Raw genomic sequence first — 23,058 nt, forward strand, 5'->3', positions numbered from 1 at the left:
ATTAATTTGTATTGTATTATTGTAGGGCATTATGTTCTATCTGAATTTCATTTTGTAGTATGTAAGATGTATTGCACAAGTTCAGCCGCACCGTTTAATTCAGATGTACTTGTATCTTAATTATCGGTTGTAGTCTATTTGGAAATGTAACTGGAATAAGAATGTGAATTAATAGTAATATGTCTCTCGCATACATAAAACAATATATGTCTCCTAATCACATAGAAGCAAGTGCGATAGTAACACATACATGAAGCATGTCTCATACATAAATACTGACACACAACTGCGAATAGTCTGAAACTAACATAGATAATGAGTCATACATAGATAGATAAGCATATCACTGCGGGGGACGACGACGAGTCTGGGTCTTCCTCGGGCGAGGACCGGAAGGCGATAAGTGCTGAGGCGGTGGACGAGGCTCGCGATAACCACGACCATAGTTAACCTCGTCTGTCACGGTCTGTGTCTCCTGCGTCGGTGGTGGTGGTGGAGTGTGAAACACTGTCTGCGAGAAGCCATAAATGTTTGTAGCTTGGTCATCATCCTCGCGGTTGCCCTCAAAGTACGAAGCACCACCACTAAGGATCGGTGACTGCTCTGAATGCATGAACGGTTGCGACTGGTTGCCGCCTGCGGTAAAGTAAAATTGATACAAATGCATGAACGAAGCACCACCAGTAAGCATCAGTGACTGCTGAGAATGCAAGAACGATTACTACACTGTTCAAAAGAATGTAGTGAGTAGTGTTACCTAGATTCATCTGCTGATGCCAGTAAATGCTCCCTAGCTGTGAAGGAGGTGGCTCATGCCAGGAAGAGCTCCCTGGCTGTGAAGGAGGTGGCTCATGCCAGGAAGAGCTCCCTGGCTGTGAAGGAGGTGGCTCATGCCAGGAAGATCTCCCTGGCTGTGAAGGATGAGGTTCTGCACGGTGCACAGAGGGTCGTGGTTCTGAATGGTGCACAGAGGGTCGTGGTTCTGAATGCTGTACAGAGGGACGTGGCGGACGATGTGCTGGAGGAGGAAGTGCAACATCCGAAGTCCGTCTACACGTAACAGCTGCGTAAATCCCACGTAGCTTGTCATCAAGACGCCTCAACCATGAGACGCCCTCTCGCGGTGGGATAGTTTCTCCCCTCTGAAAGCGCCGCATTAAAGCGGAAACCTCCTCTCGCGCCTGTAGTGTCAAGTCACCCTGTACACAAAGAGTTAACCAGTTATATCCTCGTTGTATGATAGACACCACGAATAGACAACCAAGCGAATATATCTAGATTAACAAAAGACTTAACATATGAGAACCAAGGCATTTACCGCGTGGTGTCTGGTTCCCACAACAGAGGCAGTTGGGTACATATCGCTGGTGAGAGGGGCTTCGATCTGATCAGGAGCAGCTGATGGAACCAAGTAGATCCTCGTTGTATGCCGGTAATGCTGCAGATACAACCCGAACATTTCCCAGTTAAAGGGCCGAACCTCACCCCAAATATTTGTCGCAGCGGTAGTCCATTCATCAACGTAAGGGGTAATGGTCTGAAGCCAATAAGCCATGGACTTGTTTCCTCCTAGGCGACTGTCCCTGAGATTGACATGCGCGATACATGATTAGGTATATTATGAATGCAGAGCTGCCAACTAAAATAGTATTAGTACTTACTTGTGCACGTGGTCTGGCAAGTGTGGAATATCTGGAATGTCAGGGTGTTGATATAGACCGAACTGTCTCATCACCCTATGAAGAGACATCTCCTCAACCGTCACGTCGAACACCAACTTGGCCTTGGTCATCCAAAAGTGCCGATCTCTAGTGCACAATCCAGAAATCCCAACTGGGTACCTCGTTGATATAGCCTGAGGCGAGTATGGCTCCCAAATAACTTGATCCTCGTGCAAACTATCAAACTGCGCCATGAAGGACGGGTAGCATCCCCTAACCTGAGTATGCGCAAACTGTCTCTGTGCATGACAACAAATAAGCATTAGTAATACTATTGAATGGCAAGAAATAATTGAATTAATTGTTACTTAATATAAAAGTACCTCTCGCCGTGTCCAAACAGATCCCATAGTAGGTAAGTCGCCGATAGCAGCCACATAAGTCCGAGCTAAGTCCTCCAAACCAAAAGGTTTATCAACGTAGACATAGGGTCGTCCAATAGGGAATCTCTCGTATGACCAGAGCTGCAACAATAATGGACATCCAACAAGACTAGATTTTCTAGACTTCAACAAGCAAGCTTTGCACAGGCCTCTGTACGTAGCCGCTAACACAGCAGAACCAAAACTCCTCTGTAGAATATCCGCAGGGCAACGTGCGTCAGCTATCTCTCGTGCAATACCGATGAGTCGTGCATCGATAGTGGTCACGTGGTTCTCCGTAAACATTGTCTTGCCGAACAGCCAAAGAATATATGCCTCTAGGGACCGGTCAATCTGTGCCTCCGACTGAACGTCGGGATGTCCTAACGAGACAATCTACATAGAAACGTAATAATTGTATGAACATCGGACAACTAAAAAACAACATTTGTTTAAGTGGCCGTGATGGTTACCTGAAACTGGCTCAACCATCTAAAAAGAGGTCCATGAGGATCGTTGTCTATGGCCCTAGCAGTCGGGACCGCAGCCAAAAAACGGGTCTGCATCGCTGCTTGCCACCCAGATTCTGCCTCTAAGGGACCTATGGCAGCACCGGCCAGAGGTAATCCCAACAAGTAAGACACATCCTGTAAAGTAGGCGCCATCTCCCCCAGGGAAAGTGAAACGTATGTGTCTCTGGTCTCCATCTATCTACTAAGCAGGTAAGGAGTGACTTGTCGTAAGAGAAACGTCTCACTTGCCTCTTGTGTAACTGCAATGGTTCACCTGCCTCATCTAAGTCCGGACCATCAATCCACTTATCCAATGTACCCTCAACCAACCGTGCCAAGGGTAGAAGTCCAGCCCAACTTAACCTACAAAATAAAGAGATTGTTAGCGGTTATGAAAAGTATGTCAAACATAGTAAGTCATTATATGGACTCCATTATATGCACACATACCTATCAACCCATGAATCGTGTATCAGCCAGTTAGCCTTTGGGGTACGAGTGACCAACACGTCTAAGTTGTTGCCCGCTTCCGTAAGGGCGCCCCGGTGCTTTCTATCGATGTTACCATTAAGCAACGGATACGAAGACATATCTGCAATTCAAACAACAAATCTCAGGTGCAAATAAAACATAGTATGACATATTACAAATTATAACATAGTCCTAACATATTACGAATTAAAACATAGTCCTGACATATTACATATTAAAACATAGTCCTGACATATTACAAATTAAAACATAGTCCTGACATATTACATATTAAAACATAGTCCTGACATATTACAAATTAAAACATAGTCCTGACATATTACATATTAAAACCCACTACGACACATTATATAGGTTGTGAGTTATTTCTTCCTCGTCCGCCCCTTCGGCCTCGACTGCCACGACCACGTCCGCCTCTTGCTCCTGTTGTCGCAGCCGTCGATGTGGAAGCACTCGTCGATGCGGAAGCACCATCTTTGTTCAGGTCGGGACAATATTTCATCCTATGCCCATAAGCCACGCATAACAAACATTGTCTGGTTGCTCCACCAGCTTCAGACTGGTCCATATCGTTCCGGATGCGACGGGCCTTTCATCTGCCCCTACTTGTTCGCCGAAGGTCTGGATGCGGGATGTATACTCTCTCACCGTCGTTTACCTTGTTGAAATTGCTGACGACTCTAAACCCTGTCATCTCTCCTGTCCAGGTGTTGAGCACTGCCTCTTTTAAATAGTATGGGGACACGAAGGATATAGCATCCAACTCAATCTGGCCACAGGCAGCCAACACATGAGAGCAAGGTAGGTGCAACAACTTCGGTTTGTTGCATGTACACTCACACGTTGGATAAAATTCCATTCCAATTTTTACCTCATGTGTCTTCACCTCATTTCCAGAACCAAAACCATCGGTAGGAAGCTGAACCTCATACCTCATTTCTTGATTCCCTATGAGTCTGACAGTGTGCTTCTTTGCTTTCTCTATCTTCTTTGCCATGTATTCCATGACACGGCTACAATAAGGTGTGTTCTGATTATCTTCAATATGCTTCTTTGCTAACTCGTGCCTTTCTCTAAAATATCTCAAAGTGCCATGGAATACAGCCTCCACAATAGCTGTGAGTGGCAATGCTTTATTCCCTCTCAGCACAAAGTTATACACCTCTGCAAGATTGGTTGTCATGTGGCCATACCTAGCTCCATGTGTGTCATGCAGCAAAGACCAATTCATTGGAGGCTCTTTCTCTATCCACTCAGAAAAATTATTTATTGCCCTTCCCTTCTTTCTCTTAGTATTAGGAGGGTCAATTGCTGGCAAGTCACAAAGACCTACTGGCTCATCTAGCTCCGCGATGAGTGCTGCTAATTTAACCTGATCTTCTTCCATTTTCTTCCTCGCACGGACCTGCTTCTTAGTAAACTCATCTAGTTTTGACCAAATAAATTCATATTTCCGCTGCTGGCTCTGCTTGCATAATTTTTTGAACAAGTTCATCAACCGCTTGTTCTTGAACTGTGAGAAAAAATTAGCCCCAAGATGGCGCATGCACCACCGGCTTTGCAAGTCCCTCCAAGGTGTTGGTTCGTCATCTGCTGGATTACGAAGTGTCTTCACGGCCTTCAATATACCAGCATGTCTGTCATGAATGACACACACGTTTGGTCGGTCCTTCACGATGGCAATTTTCACTTGGCGGAAGAACCATACCCAGCTGGGAAAGTTCTCACCCTCCACAAATGCCATGGCAAGTGGGATGATTTGATTGTTCCCGTCCACACCAATAGCAGTCAGGATTTGCCCTCTATACTGACCGGTCAGGAATGTACCATCCACAAACATAACAGGAGGACAATGCCGGAAAGCTTCGATGCACATAGCAAAAGAGAAGAACACTCGTTTCAACACCTTGAAATCTGGTATACTCAGCAACCTCATGTGTTGTACGTTCACATAAGTGCCAGGATTCCTCTCCTTTAGTATGCCCAGGAGACAGACAACATTATCATATGAGTCGAAGAACGTCCCAAACCTTTCCTCCATAGCCTTCTGCTTAGCCCTCCAAGCCTTCCCATAAGGAATGACATAATTCCATCTGACCTTCACTGCTGTCTGGATGTGTTTTGCTTCCATATCTTTCTTCTCTACTATCTCAGTATACATGAGTTGCGCAATGAGACTTGAAGTCAGGTTCGGATGCTTGACCAGCAGGTTCGTCCTCACACAATTATGTGGGACGACAATGGTGACAACCCAGTGGATGTCATACTTCGGCACGTTCCCGTGCACCTTCCCCGAACAACCTGTTACAACACATTTCACGGTATAGTTTGTTGGACTTGATATGTGTGTCCGGAAAACCCTCTGCGCAGACATAGCCCACTTTATCACCGCATACTTCAATTTTTTCTTTGTATCAAACATAGCCCCTATCTGTACTTGGTTCAGATTATACTGCCAGAGTCTCATGGCCATCGTTGACCGTAAGGCCGGTGGATATGTCCTGCTCCCATGCAGAAGGAATCGGTACCTCCACTTCATCCTCAGAATTTTCAGAATCTAGTTCCTCCACCAATCCATCCTCGTCCTCTTCCTCCATCACCCTCTGCATTTCATCCCCTTCCTCATCCCCATCAGCAATACCAGAACCAGCTAATATTATCGACTGGCTACTCTGCCCAGTATCAGGACCACAAACATTGTGTGGCACGTAGTCTGACTCTTTCTCGGGTTGGCTAGCATCCACATCGTGTGGCTGTGACCCGGATAAAACAATCTCGTTAGCCACTTCACTGCCTTGGCCGGGTTCATACCCCCTGTGGAGTTGTACGGTATTCTCCTCCTTCGGCACAGGTTGCACAAGTGCATATGGGTGGATTCTTCGGTCTCGGCACCGTCTTAACAAGGACAACCAATGCTGGCTCCTATCTACCGGCATCAACTCCCACTTGACATTTTTACAAGATTTTGTCCATAATGCATGAATACTGACGGAACATACTTCAGGATCCAACCCGAAACTAGTTGTTAACCAGTACTTCAATTGTCTAATGTCCAGTCTGTCCGGGTCTGCTAGTGTCATGACACCATTTTTAAACTCGCTAAGATCAACCCCCAACTCATTATATCGAACATTACCAGCGCCGTAGTAAACATTCAGATTTACTGATTCGGACATTTTCACCTGTCAGACATTGCCATCTTCTCATTAATCACAACAAACACTAATATTATCCGCTGCACTAACTAAAATCCGCTAAAATGCCACCACATACAAATTAACACTAACACAATTTTTATTATCCGCTAAACTAACACAATCATTATTATTCTGCTACACTAACACAATTATTACTCCGCCACCACATACAAATTAACACTACAATTCGCAATATAATTTATCTACGCTAACTAAACTATGCAACTCAAAGAAAATTTGTCAGGATATGATTATACCTTAGCGGAGGTGCTTGCACCACCGAACAACGACGGCACCACCGCCGCCCCCTCGACGACCGGAGGTTCAACTCCAGTCACCCCCAAGCCGCACCTCCTCCTCCACAGCTGCTGCTCCCCCACAACTCCTGCTCCTCCTCATCAACACCTCCTGCCCAACCGCATCTCCTCCTCCCCACCATGGCTACTCCTCCCCAAACGCACAAAAAACTATCCCATAGCAAAAAAAAACACCGTAGGCCGTTTGAGATTGCTACGATCTACCGATTCAGTGGCTTAGCTGTGAAAATGGGTGGCAAACGGAGGAGATCAGCTAGGGGTGGTGAGGTACAGAGAAGAAACGAGAGAGAGAAAGAAGAAACAGAGGCGCACAGGCGAGAGGAAGGAGACGACGCGCGGTGCCTTATCCGGCACTTTTCGGCCGATGCGTGGCCGAAAAGTACTTCGGCCGTTGCCTGGCCGAAAAGGCCCACTTCGGTCGGCCCCTGGCCGAAGCTACTATTTTCGGTCGTACGCGGCCCAGCTAGCGTGCCTTCGGTCAACCGCGGGCCGAAAAGCCCATTTCGGCCGAGCTGCGACCGAAAAGTGCTACTTCGGCCAACACCTGGCCGACGGGCTACTAGTTTTGGTTTTTTTTCATTACATGCTATAGTTCTCGAAAATGCTATATTATATATCATAGTTTTGAAAAAAAATCATGTATTTATCTCGTGATCTTTCGTTGCTCTTTCACACATGCACGCGCACACATGTGTATATCTTTTTTGATTACATACTGCTTGATTGCTAATATATATCTTTGTTTTCCTCATTCCTTTCCACCAATTACAGACGTGTGCTAGCAGGATGCCTGCAAAGACATAATTTTGCTTTCTTCACAAATAGACTTTTCCACTCCACTGCCTTTGTTGCCAGTTATTATGCGTTATACTATCTGAGGTGTCATTCCTTTCCTCTCTGAATTTGGAACTATTTTTTCTGACTGTATGCACGTTTGGAATTTACTCCATTAAACAGGTTAGTCTAGAATTTCTCTTGCCAACAGGTTAAATTAATTATGATTTTATCAGCTATTTTTCTTTGTTGATGCCTATTATTGATTCATGAAATGATTTTCGGCTGTGGCCAATAAGTTATTTCATGCAGTACATATTTTTGCTTCCTTTTTCTCCGTTAATCTTAAATTTCTTTGTAAAAGCCAGAGCAGATCAAGAAATTATAAGATGTGGCCATTAAACTGTAGCATTGGTTGGAAACAAATCGTTGAAAATTCAAAGTTGAAACATGTTTTTACGAGTTTGGTTATATTATCTCCATAAGATATATACGACTGTTGTATTAATTCCACTCCACAATTTTTGTCATGTGTAGTTGCAACTCAAAGATAGTCATTTTGTTGGTATGCAATTTCAAAGTAATTGCGGTTGTTATTTTCATCGATTCCAACTAGCTTCCTTGTATAGATAACATTTACATTGACGAGGATAGGTCTTCATATATGGAGTGGTAAAGATCAGGACAACCAAATTTGATCAAAATGTATTGCAACAATTCCCGCAGCAACGCGCGGGGTATCATCTAGTATATGTAAATGTTTCGTGTCATTATGATCTAGACCAGTTGAAATTAGCATTGTGGGATTTTATATTTCCTGAGCGAAAGGTTGAGGGCTTGAAGCATCTTTTCAGTCCGCGCATAATAATACAGTGGATTAAGTGGATACTGTTTATGCCATTTCCATGGCTGACCTAAACTGACAATCTCCGCATCACAGATTTGTCAATGTCTTTTCAACAGCAAAAACTGAATGCACAAAGCAGAATCACGTCCCAGCTAGATTGTAAAGTTCATGGCGCTCATTAATGGCTGATCGACGGTGAGCATTCCTCATTGCGAATCTGTTTTTTTTTTTTTGAAACGGACATTGCGAATCTGTGATGCTTCTTTATATTTTTACTATATGTGAGATTCACAAATATGGATGTCTGGGCTAATTAATGTCCACATACAAAGGGAAGAAAAAAATGAAACGAAGATTGAATATAACATATCACCAAAATTTAGTATGCTATTCTACGACGCTAGGTGCGCTCAGTCAATCTTCATATGCAAGGGACTTCTAGAGAGTCATTTCTGTATCAGCTTCTATGGAGGGTTTCATGCGTTTGACAGGCCTTCATCATCTCACACATTGAGGAATACATTGTGCAAGTTATTTGCAATGGGAATCAGGAAGCCGTGAGTAGTTCATACTCATAATCTTTATAAAGAAAGCACTAATGGGAGAGTTCAGCTTTTATCTATAAGAGCTATATTATCAGTACAGACAGTTCAACTCAGAATGGCAGGAACAGGAGTTAGTAGCTCAGGTAACAATCTACTGAAATGAAGCATAACAGTGATTTGATGGGTTTCTATTATGTGTTCCAGCAAAAGGTGGCAGCTAGCACACTTTTCCAATTAACTCATGACTCTGACTAGACGAATCAGTAAGGCTAATTACACACTTGTAGAGGCAACTAGTTAAACCCTGAAGTTCTGAAAAAATTAACTCCGTAAGGTTGTCAGGGGGGAGAAAGAACTATACCAAGTTTAGGCCTTCTAGAATTTGGGACTCTTGATGTTTGAAACTCATCTGGGATGCAAGCAATAGGCAGAGATATTAATGGTTAATATAAGGGAGCGGTTAAATGGCTCCCGAGCTCATTTGCTCATGGCCGTGAATAGTAAAATTTAAAAAAATGATTTTTTTTTGGCATGGAAATGTTTGAGTGTCTGATGTTTGTGCCAAATTTCAGCTTGTTGTGAAAAAATTTACTGTTCTTGCACTGTTTGGACCGATTTTGTTATTTTTGTTGACAGCTACTCGGATGCCCGAGTGTGCTGAAAATTGGCACGGACATCACACACACAAACATATTCCATGCAAAAGAAATATTTTATTATTTTTCCAGTTTGTTTATTTTACTGCTCACCGAGATCAGATGAACTCGGGCACAGAATTTGGATATTCGTCAATATAAAGCATAAAAAATTACAAGTTAAAGTACACAAGTGAAGTAAGGGCCTACAAAATAAGTAAAGATCCTCATTCACTCTGGAGCTGGGAGCTTTTTCAACTCCTCTAAAATAAAAACAAGTACCTTACAATGCGGAATTGGAAGTGTCATTGCAGGAAAGCAAACATGTATGCATTGGGAGAACACATTAACTGAGTTGGCAGCTTTCCCAGTGCCCTACTCCCTCCGTTCCTAAATATTTGTCTTTCTAGACATTTCAGACAGACTACCACATACGGATGTATGTAGACATATTTTAGAGCGTAGATTCACTCATTTTGCTTCGTATGTAGTCACTTGTTGAAATATCTAGAAAGACAAATATTTAGGAACGGAGGAAATACTAAATAGGCACCAAGTATGATTTAAGCAAGAGTAATCAATAGTTTGTACTGCCTCTGTCCCAAAAATAATAAGTGTCTTAACTTTAGTACAACTTTGTACTAAAGTTAATACACTTATTTTGAGACAGAGAAAGTATATTTAAACTTTCCATTTGTTGGTTCAATTAGGAATAACAGATTTAAAAATAGGTTTTGTATGCAATAATATTTTTGAGGCTAAAAAATATATATTAAAGCATAATCAGACACAGACCTCGTAACCTGGGCTGTGGCCCATCTGCCAAAAAGTACGCCCATTTATGAACTACTGCCCGTTTGCATCCCGTCTCGTGCCCAGCCGTTCGATCTTGTTGGATGGCCCTGATCGGCCTAGAGCTGAACGAAACAGGCACCCGATGCAAACCTTAGCTGCATTTCACCCCTTGGGGCCCGCGTAGCAATGCGAGGGCATTTAGGGATTTTTTCAATGTGATTACTTCAATTTGTAATCCCCTCCTTCTAAATTCTTACCAGGTTGGAACGAACTTCAGTAGTAGCTAACAAATCTTTGATTAGGGATTGATCTTTAAACATTAGGCCTTATTCAGTTACACCCCTTCACAAAAGGTTTGGAGGGGATTTGGGAGGGTTTTAACTTGTAGGGGCTTTAATCCCTCCCAAACCCCCTTCAAATCCCTCTCAACTGAACACAACCTTAAGGATAAAGCGACATTATGATTTTATTAATAATTAACCAACATAACTATATTGTACCCCTCCGTTCGAAAAAGTTTGTCTCAAACTTGTCTCTTAAATTGATGTATCTAGAACTAACTTGGTACTAGATATGTTTATTTGAGGGACAAGTTTTTTTGGACGGAGGAAATAAATAAATTATGGCAATTGGTATTCAATCAAGAACACAGACTAATCATGATCAAGAGGTGCTAATTTACATTAGGCTTTAACCGAATCCATTAGAGCTGGATCAGGAACTATAGCACAGTAGTAACTAATCCTGCTCGTGTGGTTGACCTGGCCGGGTGCTGCCGTTCCAAACTTCTCATCCTCACTCGCGTGCCAATCTCACCGAGCTCGACCAAGGCGTCCATCCACAAAGTAGCAGCCATGGCGGCCTGCCCGCCGCGCGGTCTCTACCGCGACCGGATCCGGACCGTCGCCGTGTCCGGAGCACAGATAGGATCCACTCTCTCCTCCCACTCTCAGTCCGGTCAAAGCGGATCCAGCTGCTCCGGCGACTCCGGTGCTTCGGTTTCGTATAACAACTCCGGCAGCCCCTCCCATTCGCCGTCCGCCGTGGCAACGGATTTCGGCGGCCACGAGCTCGCCGTGGTCGCTCGCCAAATGGTTAGGGATGGTTACACACAGTGTATTATCCAAGCGTTCCATGTCGCATCCCCCGCGCCAGCATTTGGATTCGGCGGCCCGGACCGTGCTCTGGAGGATTGGTTCTTCGAGCTTGACATGGACTGGGTTCTTCAAATCCACAACGAGCATGGCTAAGGTAAGCAGCTTCAGCTCCACCGAGTGACTTGTCGCCGCTCCAGGCTATGCGAGGTTGGGATTGGCCAACGTCCAGATTCCTTCCTGCCTGCCGTAGAATTTCCACGGTGTTGGTGTTGAATCGGCAGCAGCACTAGCGAGTGGTCGTCACGCGGTTCCTTCCGGGCTCCGGCACATCACTATCAGTGTCCTAGCCCTCCACTTTCCGTAGCAATTTCCTCTTCTCCCCTGTGTGCTGGTCTCATCCATTCAGCTCGACCCAGCAAGGCTTCCAATTCCATCCACAAAAGTAGCAGCCACCATGGCGGAGCACCTTGCTTCCGTGCCAGAGGAGAGCGCCACCGGCTTCGCCGGTGACTACCCGCCGCGCAACACCTACCGCGACTGGATCCGGACAGTCCCCGTGTCCAGAGCGCCCATTGGATTGGGTCTCCCCAACTCACAAGGATCCAGCTACACAAGCTCGCGTGCCACCAATTCTTGCCCCTCCAGCAACTCTGGTGTGTCCGCTGCCCAATTCTTACCGGACAATGATGAGCTTAGGAAGATCGCTCACCAAATGATTGTTGGAACCGCCAGTCCCTCACCCCTGCCCACCTCTCTCTGTCACTCAGCTCACTCTTCCTCGCCGTGGCTCACTCGAGAAAGGAGAAGAAAGGAGGAGGAAGAACACGGTGGACACAGGAGGTTTTCCGGCGGTCGAACGCCTTTTACCTTCCTCGAGCACGAACTCGACAATGTCAATCTGTTACAATGCCACCGTACGGCTTTATACCCCGAGCCAGTGCATCGGGCATGCACCCACGCCTCCACTCGCATCCCGATCGTGCCCGAGTTCTCCGAGCTCTGACCGCGCCCGCGCCGTGCCCGAGCGCGCGCTTCTCACAGTGAGCCTCACTGGATCGCGCCTGATCGGGCCGCACGGCTCGCCAACAGACCCCCACACACACGCACGCCTACGGTGTACACTTGCACGGCCATCCCGTGCACCACACGCACGCACACACACACTACTCGCCGCGGACCCGACGCGCCCGACCCGGCCAGCTCGCGCCCATACACGCGCTAGTCGTGTCTGGTGCATCGCCGCGGCTTATTAGCCCAACACTCGCGCCCTAAGCCGCGGCTCAGAGCAGCCCGGCATCCTCGACGTCGCCGTCCGCCAGCAGTGCCCGCTTTGCCGCTTGCCCCTTCCTTAGCTGCGAGCAGTCCCGCTTGAAGTGGCCGCGCTCGCCGCACTTGTAGCAGCGGCTACGTCTGTTGCCGCCGTCCCGCGTCGCCACGCTGCGCGCGTCGTCGTCGTCATCCCGAGCTCCGCCTCGCTGCCGCTCGCGCGCCTGCCACTGTGCCGCGATGAACATCAGCTGCTCGCCGCCATGGTTGCCTCCATTCTACCCGCGTCGACGCAGCCTCTCGTCGAAAGTATTCAGCCGCCCCAACGCGTCCTCGAACGGCATCGTGCCGACGTCACAGAACTGCTCAATCCCCGCCACCGCCGCGTACAAGCGATCTGGGACCGAATTGAGCAACTTCTTGACGAGCGCCGCATCCTCCAGGGTCGAGCTCAGTGCCGCGTAGCGCGCCACCATGCCGCCCAGCCTGCCGGCGAACGCGTCCAGGGTCTCGGACACCGCCATGTGCAGGATCTCGAATTCGCCCTGGAGCGTGCCCAGCCGTGCCGCCCGCACGCTATCGGCGCCCACAAACCTGGTCTTCAGACTTGCCCACACCTCTGCTACGGTCTTCTTCGATGCCACCTGCAGCAACAAGTCCTCAGCTAGTGCACTGAGCAGGTACGCGCGCGCGGGCTTGTCCTTCTTCGCGATGACGGTGGTCGCCGCGTCCTCCGGCACCACCACCGCCTCCCACAGCCCGGCCGCATCCAGGTTCGCCTCCACCTTGATCGACCACGCCGTGTAGTTGTCGCCGGTGAGCAGTGGCACCGCCTGCGGCATCGACCCGCTCGCTCCGCCGGCGTACGAGACGATTGACATCGCCGGCGCGCCCTGAGCTGAACGTGGCTTTGATACCAATTGTTGGAATCGCCAGTCCCTCGCCGCTGCCCTCCTCTCTCTGTCACTCAGCTCACTCTCCCTCGCCGTGGCTCACTCGAGAAAGAAGAAGAAAGGAGGAGGAAGAACACGGTGGACACAGGAGGTTCTCCGGCGCTCGAACGCCTTTTTCCTTCCTCGAGCACGAACTCGACAATGTCAATCTGTTACAACGCCACCGTGCGGCATTATACCCCGAGCCAGTGCACCGGGCACGCACCCACGCCTCCACTCGCACCCTGATCGTGCCCGCACTCTCCCCGCTCTGACCGCGCCTGCGCCGCGCCCGAACGGCGCTTCTCGCGGTGAGCCTCACTGGATCGCGCCTAATCGGGCCGCACGGCTCGCCAACAGACCCACACACACGCACGCCTATGGTGTACACTTGCACGGCCACCCCGTGCACCACACGCACGCACACACACACTACTCGCCGCGGACCCGACGCGCCCGACCCGGCCAGCTCGCGCCCATATACGCGCTGGTCGTGTCCGGTGCATCGCCGCGGCTTATTAGCCCAACAATGGTCAGAGATGGGTACATCCAGCGCATGGTGGAAGATCCGTGCAGTAGTATTGCTCTGGAGAATATGTTCTACGAGCTTGACGTGGAATGGGTTGTCGGTATCCACTTGGACCGCTCCACCAATCGCCCACAACCACCGCTCCAGTTACAAGACATGTCGGTGCCGTCGTTGGAAGACTTGGTACACAAGTGGATCCGAGCTCTCTCCGTGATTGCTCTGAGCGTCACAGAGCTGTTCCAGGTCTCCTCTCTCCATGAGGAGCCCGCGGTCGCATGGTTTAACAAGTTTGGTGAATCGAGTATCTTCTTCTTCCCCAATCTCATCGTCGATGCTTTCAAGTCCGAGAACCTACGGGCCATATACTAGACATGTATATTTGCATCAACAATGCATCCTACATGTTTAGAACGGTTAAATCGAGCCGAGACTTTTGGAAGATCCATCGCCACACTACTAGAAAAAGGCTTATCCCCAATAATTCTACTAGTAGCGCACCATAATGATGGTGCACTACTGCTATATAGCAGTGGCGCACCAGAATCAAGTGCGTCATTGCTATGTTTTTACTAATGATGTACCACATAAGCAGTGCGCCATTGCTATTCTTTTGTCCCCCCCCCCCCCCCCAACCAGACATAGCAATGGCGCACCCCCATAGTAGTGGCGCACCTAGGTGTAGTGCGCCATTGCTATGTCTGATGGGGGTGTGCATGCGTGTGTGTGTGAGGTTAGCAATGGCGCACCAGGGAGGGTGCGCCATTACTAACGTCTCACACAAACACACCCCCTGCCCCCCTTGATCGCCTTTTAGGTTTTTAAAAAAATAAAAGAAAATGATAAAAGATTCAACAAAATTCAAAAAATATATGCCCATGTGTTATGTGTTCTAGTTGTTAGGAAAATTAACAAACATGAATTTTTGAATTTTTTTGCAAAAGGCCGCCGTGTTTCGGTAAAATGATCGTAACTTTTGCATACGTCCTCCGATGACAAAGTTTTTTATATAAAAAATCATCTACTCGAAACATCCGAATTCGACCAGGGGAACCCGTTGAAGATTTTTAGAATCCCAAAAACCTAATAGAAAAAATTACGATGCTTTTAAGATCTGGAGGCAAAAAAATCGAAAAAATGCAAAAGGTAAATAAATTAGCAATGGCGCACTAGTGCATGGTGCGCCACTGCTATTTTCCCGCCTTCAAAATTCAAAAGGGCGGGGGGCGCGCCCCCCTCCTAGGGCACGCCCCCTACCTCGTGGGCCCCCTGGTGGGTCTCCGACGTCCATCTTCTACTATATGAAGTCTTTCGATGAGAAAAAAAATCGGAGGGAACCTTTCAGGACGAAACTCCGCCGCCACGAGGCGGAACCTTGGCGGAACCAATCTAGAGCTCCGGCAGAGCTGTTCTGCCGGGGATACTTCCCTCCGGGAGGGGGAAATCGTCGCCATCATCATCACCAATGCTCCTCTCATCGGGAGAGGGCAATCTCCATCAACATCTTCACCAGCACCACCTTATCTCCAAACCCTAGTTCATCTCTTGTATCCAATTCTTGTCCCAAAGTCCGGGATTGGTGCTAGTAGGTTGCTAGTAGTGTTGATTACTCCTTGTAGTTGATGCTAGTTGGTTTATTTGGTGGAAGATCATATGTTCAGATCCTATATGCATATTATTACTCCTCTGATTATGAACATGAATATGCTTTGTGAGTAGTTACGTTTGTTCCTGAGGACAAGGGAGAAGTCTTGCTATTAGTAGTCATGTGAATTTGGTATTCGTTCGATATTTTGATAAGATGTATGTTGTCTAGCCTCTAGTGGTGTTATGTGAACGTCGACTACATAACACTTCACCATTATTTGGGCCTAGAGGAAGGCATTGGGAAGTAATAAGTAGATGATGGGTTGCTAGAGTGACAGAAGCTTAAACCCTAGTTTATGCGTTGCTTTGTAAGGGGCTGATTTGGATCCACATGTTTCATGCTATGGTTAGGTTTACCTTAATACTTTTGTTGTAGTTGCGGATGCTTGCAATAGAGGTTAATCATAAGTGGGATGCTTGTTCAAGTAAGAACAGAAATCAAGCACCGGTCCACCCACATATCAAATTATCAAAGTACCGAACGCGAATCATATGAACGTGATGAAAACTAGCTTGACGATATTCCCATGTGTCCTCGGGAGCGCTTTTCCTATTATAAGAGTTTGTTCCGGCTTGTCCTTTGCTACAAAAAGGATTGGGCCACCTTGCTGCACCTTTTTACTTTTTTTTACTTGTTGCTCGTTACAATTTATCTTATCACAAAACTATCTGTTACCACTTATTTCAGTACTTGCAGAGAATACCTTGCTGAAAACCGCTTATCATTTCCTTCTGCTCCTAGTTGGGTTCGACACTCTTACTTATCGAAAGGACTACGATAGATCCCCTATACTTGTGGGTCATCAACGCGTTGGTGGACTTGGAGGAGCGGGAGTCTGCTGACTTGGTGGAAGATCTCCCTGGCTGTGAAGGATGAGGTTCTGCACGGTGCACAGAGGGTCGTGGTTCTGAATGGTGCACAGAGGGTCGTGGTTCTGAATGCTGTACAGAGGGACGTGGCGGACGATGTGCTGGAGGAGGAAGTGCAACATCCGAAGTCCGTCTACACGTAACAGCTGCGTAAATCCCACGTAGCTTGTCATCAAGACGCCTCAACCATGAGACGCCCTCTCGCGGTGGGATAGTTTCTCCCCTCTGAAAGCGCCGCATTAAAGCGGAAACCTCCTCTCGCGCCTGTAGTGTCAAGTCACCCTGTACACAAAGAGTTAACCAGTTATATCCTCGTTGTATGATAGACACCACGAATAGACAACCAAGCGAATATATCTAGATTAACAAAAGACTTAACATATGAGAACCAAGGCATTTACCGCGTGGTGTCTGGTTCCCACAACAGAGGCAGTTGGGTACATATCGCTGGTGAGAGGGGCTTCGATCTGATCAGGAGCAGCTGATGGAACCAAGTAGATCCTCGTTGTATGCCGGTAATGCTGCAGATACAACCCGAACATTTCCCAGTTAAAGGGCCGAACCTCACCCCAAATATTTGTCGCAGCGGTAGTCCATTCATCAACGTAAGGGGTAATGGTCTGAAGCCAATAAGCCATGGACTTGTTTCCTCCTAGGCGACTGTCCCTGAGATTGACATGCGCGATACATGATTAGGTATATTATGAATGCAGAGCTGCCAACTAAAATAGTATTAGTACTTACTTGTGCACGTGGTCTGGCAAGTGTGGAATATCTGGAATGTCAGGGTGTTGATATAGACCGAACTGTCTCATCACCCTATGAAGAGACATCTCCTCAACCGTCACGTCGAACACCAACTTGGCCTTGGTCATCCAAAAGTGCCGATCTCTAGTGCACAATCCAGAAATCCCAACTGGGTACCTCGTTGATATAGCCTGAGGCGAGTATGGCTCCCAAATAACTTGATCCTCGTGCAAACTATCAAACTGCGCCATGAAGGACGGGTAGCATCCCCTAACCTGAGTATGCGCAAACTGTCTCTGTGCATGACAACAAATAAGCATTAGTAATACTATTGAATGGCAAGAAATAATTGAATTAATTGTTACTTAATATAAAAGTACCTCTCGCCGTGTCCAAACAGATCCCATAGTAGGTAAGTCGCCGATAGCAGCCACATAAGTCCGAGCTAAGTCCTCCAAACCAAAAGGTTTATCAACGTAGACATAGGGTCGTCCAATAGGGAATCTCTCGTATGACCAGAGCTGCAACAATAATGGACATCCAACAAGACTAGATTTTCTAGACTTCAACAAGCAAGCTTTGCACAGGCCTCTGTACGTAGCCGCTAACACAGCAGAACCAAAACTCCTCTGTAGAATATCCGCAGGGCAACGTGCGTCAGCTATCTCTCGTGCAATACCGATGAGTCGTGCATCGATAGTGGTCACGTGGTTCTCCGTAAACATTGTCTTGCCGAACAGCCAAAGAATATATGCCTCTAGGGACCGGTCAATCTGTGCCTCCGACTGAACGTCGGGATGTCCTAACGAGACAATCTACATAGAAACGTAATAATTGTATGAACATCGGACAACTAAAAAACAACATTTGTTTAAGTGGCCGTGATGGTTACCTGAAACTGGCTCAACCATCTAAAAAGAGGTCCATGAGGATCGTTGTCTATGGCCCTAGCAGTCGGGACCGCAGCCAAAAAACGGGTCTGCATCGCTGCTTGCCACCCAGATTCTGCCTCTAAGGGACCTATGGCAGCACCGGCCAGAGGTAATCCCAACAAGTAAGACACATCCTGTAAAGTAGGCGCCATCTCCCCCAGGGAAAGTGAAACGTATGTGTCTCTGGTCTCCATCTATCTACTAAGCAGGTAAGGAGTGACTTGTCGTAAGAGAAACGTCTCACTTGCCTCTTGTGTAACTGCAATGGTTCACCTGCCTCATCTAAGTCCGGACCATCAATCCACTTATCCAATGTACCCTCAACCAACCGTGCCAAGGGTAGAAGTCCAGCCCAACTTAACCTACAAAATAAAGAGATTGTTAGCGGTTATGAAAAGTATGTCAAACATAGTAAGTCATTATATGGACTCCATTATATGCACACATACCTATCAACCCATGAATCGTGTATCAGCCAGTTAGCCTTTGGGGTACGAGTGACCAACACGTCTAAGTTGTTGCCCGCTTCCGTAAGGGCGCCCCGGTGCTTTCTATCGATGTTACCATTAAGCAACGGATACGAAGACATATCTGCAATTCAAACAACAAATCTCAGGTGCAAATAAAACATAGTATGACATATTACAAATTATAACATAGTCCTAACATATTACGAATTAAAACATAGTCCTGACATATTACATATTAAAACATAGTCCTGACATATTACAAATTAAAACATAGTCCTGACATATTACATATTAAAACATAGTCCTGACATATTACAAATTAAAACATAGTCCTGACATATTACATATTAAAACCCACTACGACACATTATATAGGTTGTGAGTTATTTCTTCCTCGTCCGCCCCTTCGGCCTCGACTGCCACGACCACGTCCGCCTCTTGCTCCTGTTGTCGCAGCCGTCGATGTGGAAGCACTCGTCGATGCGGAAGCACCATCTTTGTTCAGGTCGGGACAATATTTCATCCTATGCCCATAAGCCACGCATAACAAACATTGTCTGGTTGCTCCACCAGCTTCAGACTGGTCCATATCGTTCCGGATGCGACGGGCCTTTCATCTGCCCCTACTTGTTCGCCGAAGGTCTGGATGCGGGATGTATACTCTCTCACCGTCGTTTACCTTGTTGAAATTGCTGACGACTCTAAACCCTGTCATCTCTCCTGTCCAGGTGTTGAGCACTGCCTCTTTTAAATAGTATGGGGACACGAAGGATATAGCATCCAACTCAATCTGGCCACAGGCAGCCAACACATGAGAGCAAGGTAGGTGCAACAACTTCGGTTTGTTGCATGTACACTCACACGTTGGATAAAATTCCATTCCAATTTTTACCTCATGTGTCTTCACCTCATTTCCAGAACCAAAACCATCGGTAGGAAGCTGAACCTCATACCTCATTTCTTGATTCCCTATGAGTCTGACAGTGTGCTTCTTTGCTTTCTCTATCTTCTTTGCCATGTATTCCATGACACGGCTACAATAAGGTGTGTTCTGATTATCTTCAATATGCTTCTTTGCTAACTCGTGCCTTTCTCTAAAATATCTCAAAGTGCCATGGAATACAGCCTCCACAATAGCTGTGAGTGGCAATGCTTTATTCCCTCTCAGCACAAAGTTATACACCTCTGCAAGATTGGTTGTCATGTGGCCATACCTAGCTCCATGTGTGTCATGCAGCAAAGACCAATTCATTGGAGGCTCTTTCTCTATCCACTCAGAAAAATTATTTATTGCCCTTCCCTTCTTTCTCTTAGTATTAGGAGGGTCAATTGCTGGCAAGTCACAAAGACCTACTGGCTCATCTAGCTCCGCGATGAGTGCTGCTAATTTAACCTGATCTTCTTCCATTTTCTTCCTCGCACGGACCTGCTTCTTAGTAAACTCATCTAGTTTTGACCAAATAAATTCATATTTCCGCTGCTGGCTCTGCTTGCATAATTTTTTGAACAAGTTCATCAACCGCTTGTTCTTGAACTGTGAGAAAAAATTAGCCCCAAGATGGCGCATGCACCACCGGCTTTGCAAGTCCCTCCAAGGTGTTGGTTCGTCATCTGCTGGATTACGAAGTGTCTTCACGGCCTTCAATATACCAGCATGTCTGTCATGAATGACACACACGTTTGGTCGGTCCTTCACGATGGCAATTTTCACTTGGCGGAAGAACCATACCCAGCTGGGAAAGTTCTCACCCTCCACAAATGCCATGGCAAGTGGGATGATTTGATTGTTCCCGTCCACACCAATAGCAGTCAGGATTTGCCCTCTATACTGACCGGTCAGGAATGTACCATCCACAAACATAACAGGAGGACAATGCCGGAAAGCTTCGATGCACATAGCAAAAGAGAAGAACACTCGTTTCAACACCTTGAAATCTGGTATACTCAGCAACCTCATGTGTTGTACGTTCACATAAGTGCCAGGATTCCTCTCCTTTAGTATGCCCAGGAGACAGACAACATTATCATATGAGTCGAAGAACGTCCCAAACCTTTCCTCCATAGCCTTCTGCTTAGCCCTCCAAGCCTTCCCATAAGGAATGACATAATTCCATCTGACCTTCACTGCTGTCTGGATGTGTTTTGCTTCCATATCTTTCTTCTCTACTATCTCAGTATACATGAGTTGCGCAATGAGACTTGAAGTCAGGTTCGGATGCTTGACCAGCAGGTTCGTCCTCACACAATTATGTGGGACGACAATGGTGACAACCCAGTGGATGTCATACTTCGGCACGTTCCCGTGCACCTTCCCCGAACAACCTGTTACAACACATTTCACGGTATAGTTTGTTGGACTTGATATGTGTGTCCGGAAAACCCTCTGCGCAGACATAGCCCACTTTATCACCGCATACTTCAATTTTTTCTTTGTATCAAACATAGCCCCTATCTGTACTTGGTTCAGATTATACTGCCAGAGTCTCATGGCCATCGTTGACCGTAAGGCCGGTGGATATGTCCTGCTCCCATGCAGAAGGAATCGGTACCTCCACTTCATCCTCAGAATTTTCAGAATCTAGTTCCTCCACCAATCCATCCTCGTCCTCTTCCTCCATCACCCTCTGCATTTCATCCCCTTCCTCATCCCCATCAGCAATACCAGAACCAGCTAATATTATCGACTGGCTACTCTGCCCAGTATCAGGACCACAAACATTGTGTGGCACGTAGTCTGACTCTTTCTCGGGTTGGCTAGCATCCACATCGTGTGGCTGTGACCCGGATAAAACAATCTCGTTAGCCACTTCACTGCCTTGGCCGGGTTCATACCCCCTGTGGAGTTGTACGGTATTCTCCTCCTTCGGCACAGGTTGCACAAGTGCATATGGGTGGATTCTTCGGTCTCGGCACCGTCTTAACAAGGACAACCAATGCTGGCTCCTATCTACCGGCATCAACTCCCACTTGACATTTTTACAAGATTTTGTCCATAATGCATGAATACTGACGGAACATACTTCAGGATCCAACCCGAAACTAGTTGTTAACCAGTACTTCAATTGTCTAATGTCCAGTCTGTCCGGGTCTGCTAGTGTCATGACACCATTTTTAAACTCGCTAAGATCAACCCCCAACTCATTATATCGAACATTACCAGCGCCGTAGTAAACATTCAGATTTACTGATTCGGACATTTTCACCTGTCAGACATTGCCATCTTCTCATTAATCACAACAAACACTAATATTATCCGCTGCACTAACTAAAATCCGCTAAAATGCCACCACATACAAATTAACACTAACACAATTTTTATTATCCGCTAAACTAACACAATCATTATTATTCTGCTACACTAACACAATTATTACTCCGCCACCACATACAAATTAACACTACAATTCGCAATATAATTTATCTACGCTAACTAAACTATGCAACTCAAAGAAAATTTGTCAGGATATGATTATACCTTAGCGGAGGTGCTTGCACCACCGAACAACGACGGCACCACCGCCGCCCCCTCGACGACCGGAGGTTCAACTCCAGTCACCCCCAAGCCGCACCTCCTCCTCCACAGCTGCTGCTCCCCCACAACTCCTGCTCCTCCTCATCAACACCTCCTGCCCAACCGCATCTCCTCCTCCCCACCATGGCTACTCCTCCCCAAACGCACAAAAAACTATCCCATAGCAAAAAAAAACACCGTAGGCCGTTTGAGATTGCTACGATCTACCGATTCAGTGGCTTAGCTGTGAAAATGGGTGGCAAACGGAGGAGATCAGCTAGGGGTGGTGAGGTACAGAGAAGAAACGAGAGAGAGAAAGAAGAAACAGAGGCGCACAGGCGAGAGGAAGGAGACGACGCGCGGTGCCTTATCCGGCACTTTTCGGCCGATGCGTGGCCGAAAAGTACTTCGGCCGTTGCCTGGCCGAAAAGGCCCACTTCGGTCGGCCCCTGGCCGAAGCTACTATTTTCGGTCGTACGCGGCCCAGCTAGCGTGCCTTCGGTCAACCGCGGGCCGAAAAGCCCATTTCGGCCGAGCTGCGACCGAAAAGTGCTACTTCGGCCAACACCTGGCCGACGGGCTACTAGTTTTGGTTTTTTTTCATTACATGCTATAGTTCTCGAAAATGCTATATTATATATCATAGTTTTGAAAAAAAATCATGTATTTATCTCGTGATCTTTCGTTGCTCTTTCACACATGCACGCGCACACATGTGTATATCTTTTTTGATTACATACTGCTTGATTGCTAATATATATCTTTGTTTTCCTCATTCCTTTCCACCAATTACAGACGTGTGCTAGCAGGATGCCTGCAAAGACATAATTTTGCTTTCTTCACAAATAGACTTTTCCACTCCA

General features: G+C 46.8%; 3 protein-coding genes across 3 annotated transcripts; all 3 read right to left on the reverse strand.

Annotated features, from left to right (window-relative positions):
• Nucleotides 1-303: 303 nt before the first annotated feature.
• Nucleotides 304-2,389, reverse strand: LOC147987424 (uncharacterized). The gene is made up of 5 exons (XM_087540340.1): nt 2,045-2,389; nt 1,662-1,960; nt 1,319-1,583; nt 758-1,199; nt 304-636 (listed from the first exon to the last, which is right to left on the reverse strand). Exons 1-5 carry the CDS (start codon nt 2,387-2,389, stop codon nt 344-346), a joined length of 1,644 nt encoding a protein of 547 aa, XP_087396466.1. The 3' UTR covers nt 304-343.
• Nucleotides 2,390-10,824: 8,435 nt separating this feature from the next.
• On the reverse strand, nt 10,825-15,727 carry LOC147987425 (uncharacterized). The gene has a single exon (XM_087540341.1). The coding sequence runs from the start codon at nt 13,439-13,441 to the stop codon at nt 12,839-12,841; it is 603 nt and encodes a 200-aa protein (XP_087396467.1). The 5' UTR covers nt 13,442-15,727; the 3' UTR covers nt 10,825-12,838.
• On the reverse strand, nt 14,387-18,007 carry LOC147987426 (serine/threonine-protein phosphatase 7 long form homolog). Its single transcript, XM_087542376.1, has 6 exons — nt 17,663-18,007; nt 17,280-17,578; nt 16,937-17,201; nt 16,680-16,817; nt 16,510-16,636; nt 14,387-14,418 (listed from the first exon to the last, which is right to left on the reverse strand). Exons 1-6 carry the CDS (start codon nt 18,005-18,007, stop codon nt 14,387-14,389), a joined length of 1,206 nt encoding a protein of 401 aa, XP_087398502.1.
• Between the last annotated feature and the right edge of the window lie 5,051 nt (nt 18,008-23,058).

Source organism: Triticum urartu, chromosome 2A, assembly GCF_056163025.1.
Source record: "Triticum urartu cultivar PI428250 chromosome 2A, HENAU_Tu73, whole genome shotgun sequence".
Classification (NCBI taxonomy): domain Eukaryota; kingdom Viridiplantae; phylum Streptophyta; class Magnoliopsida; order Poales; family Poaceae; genus Triticum; species Triticum urartu.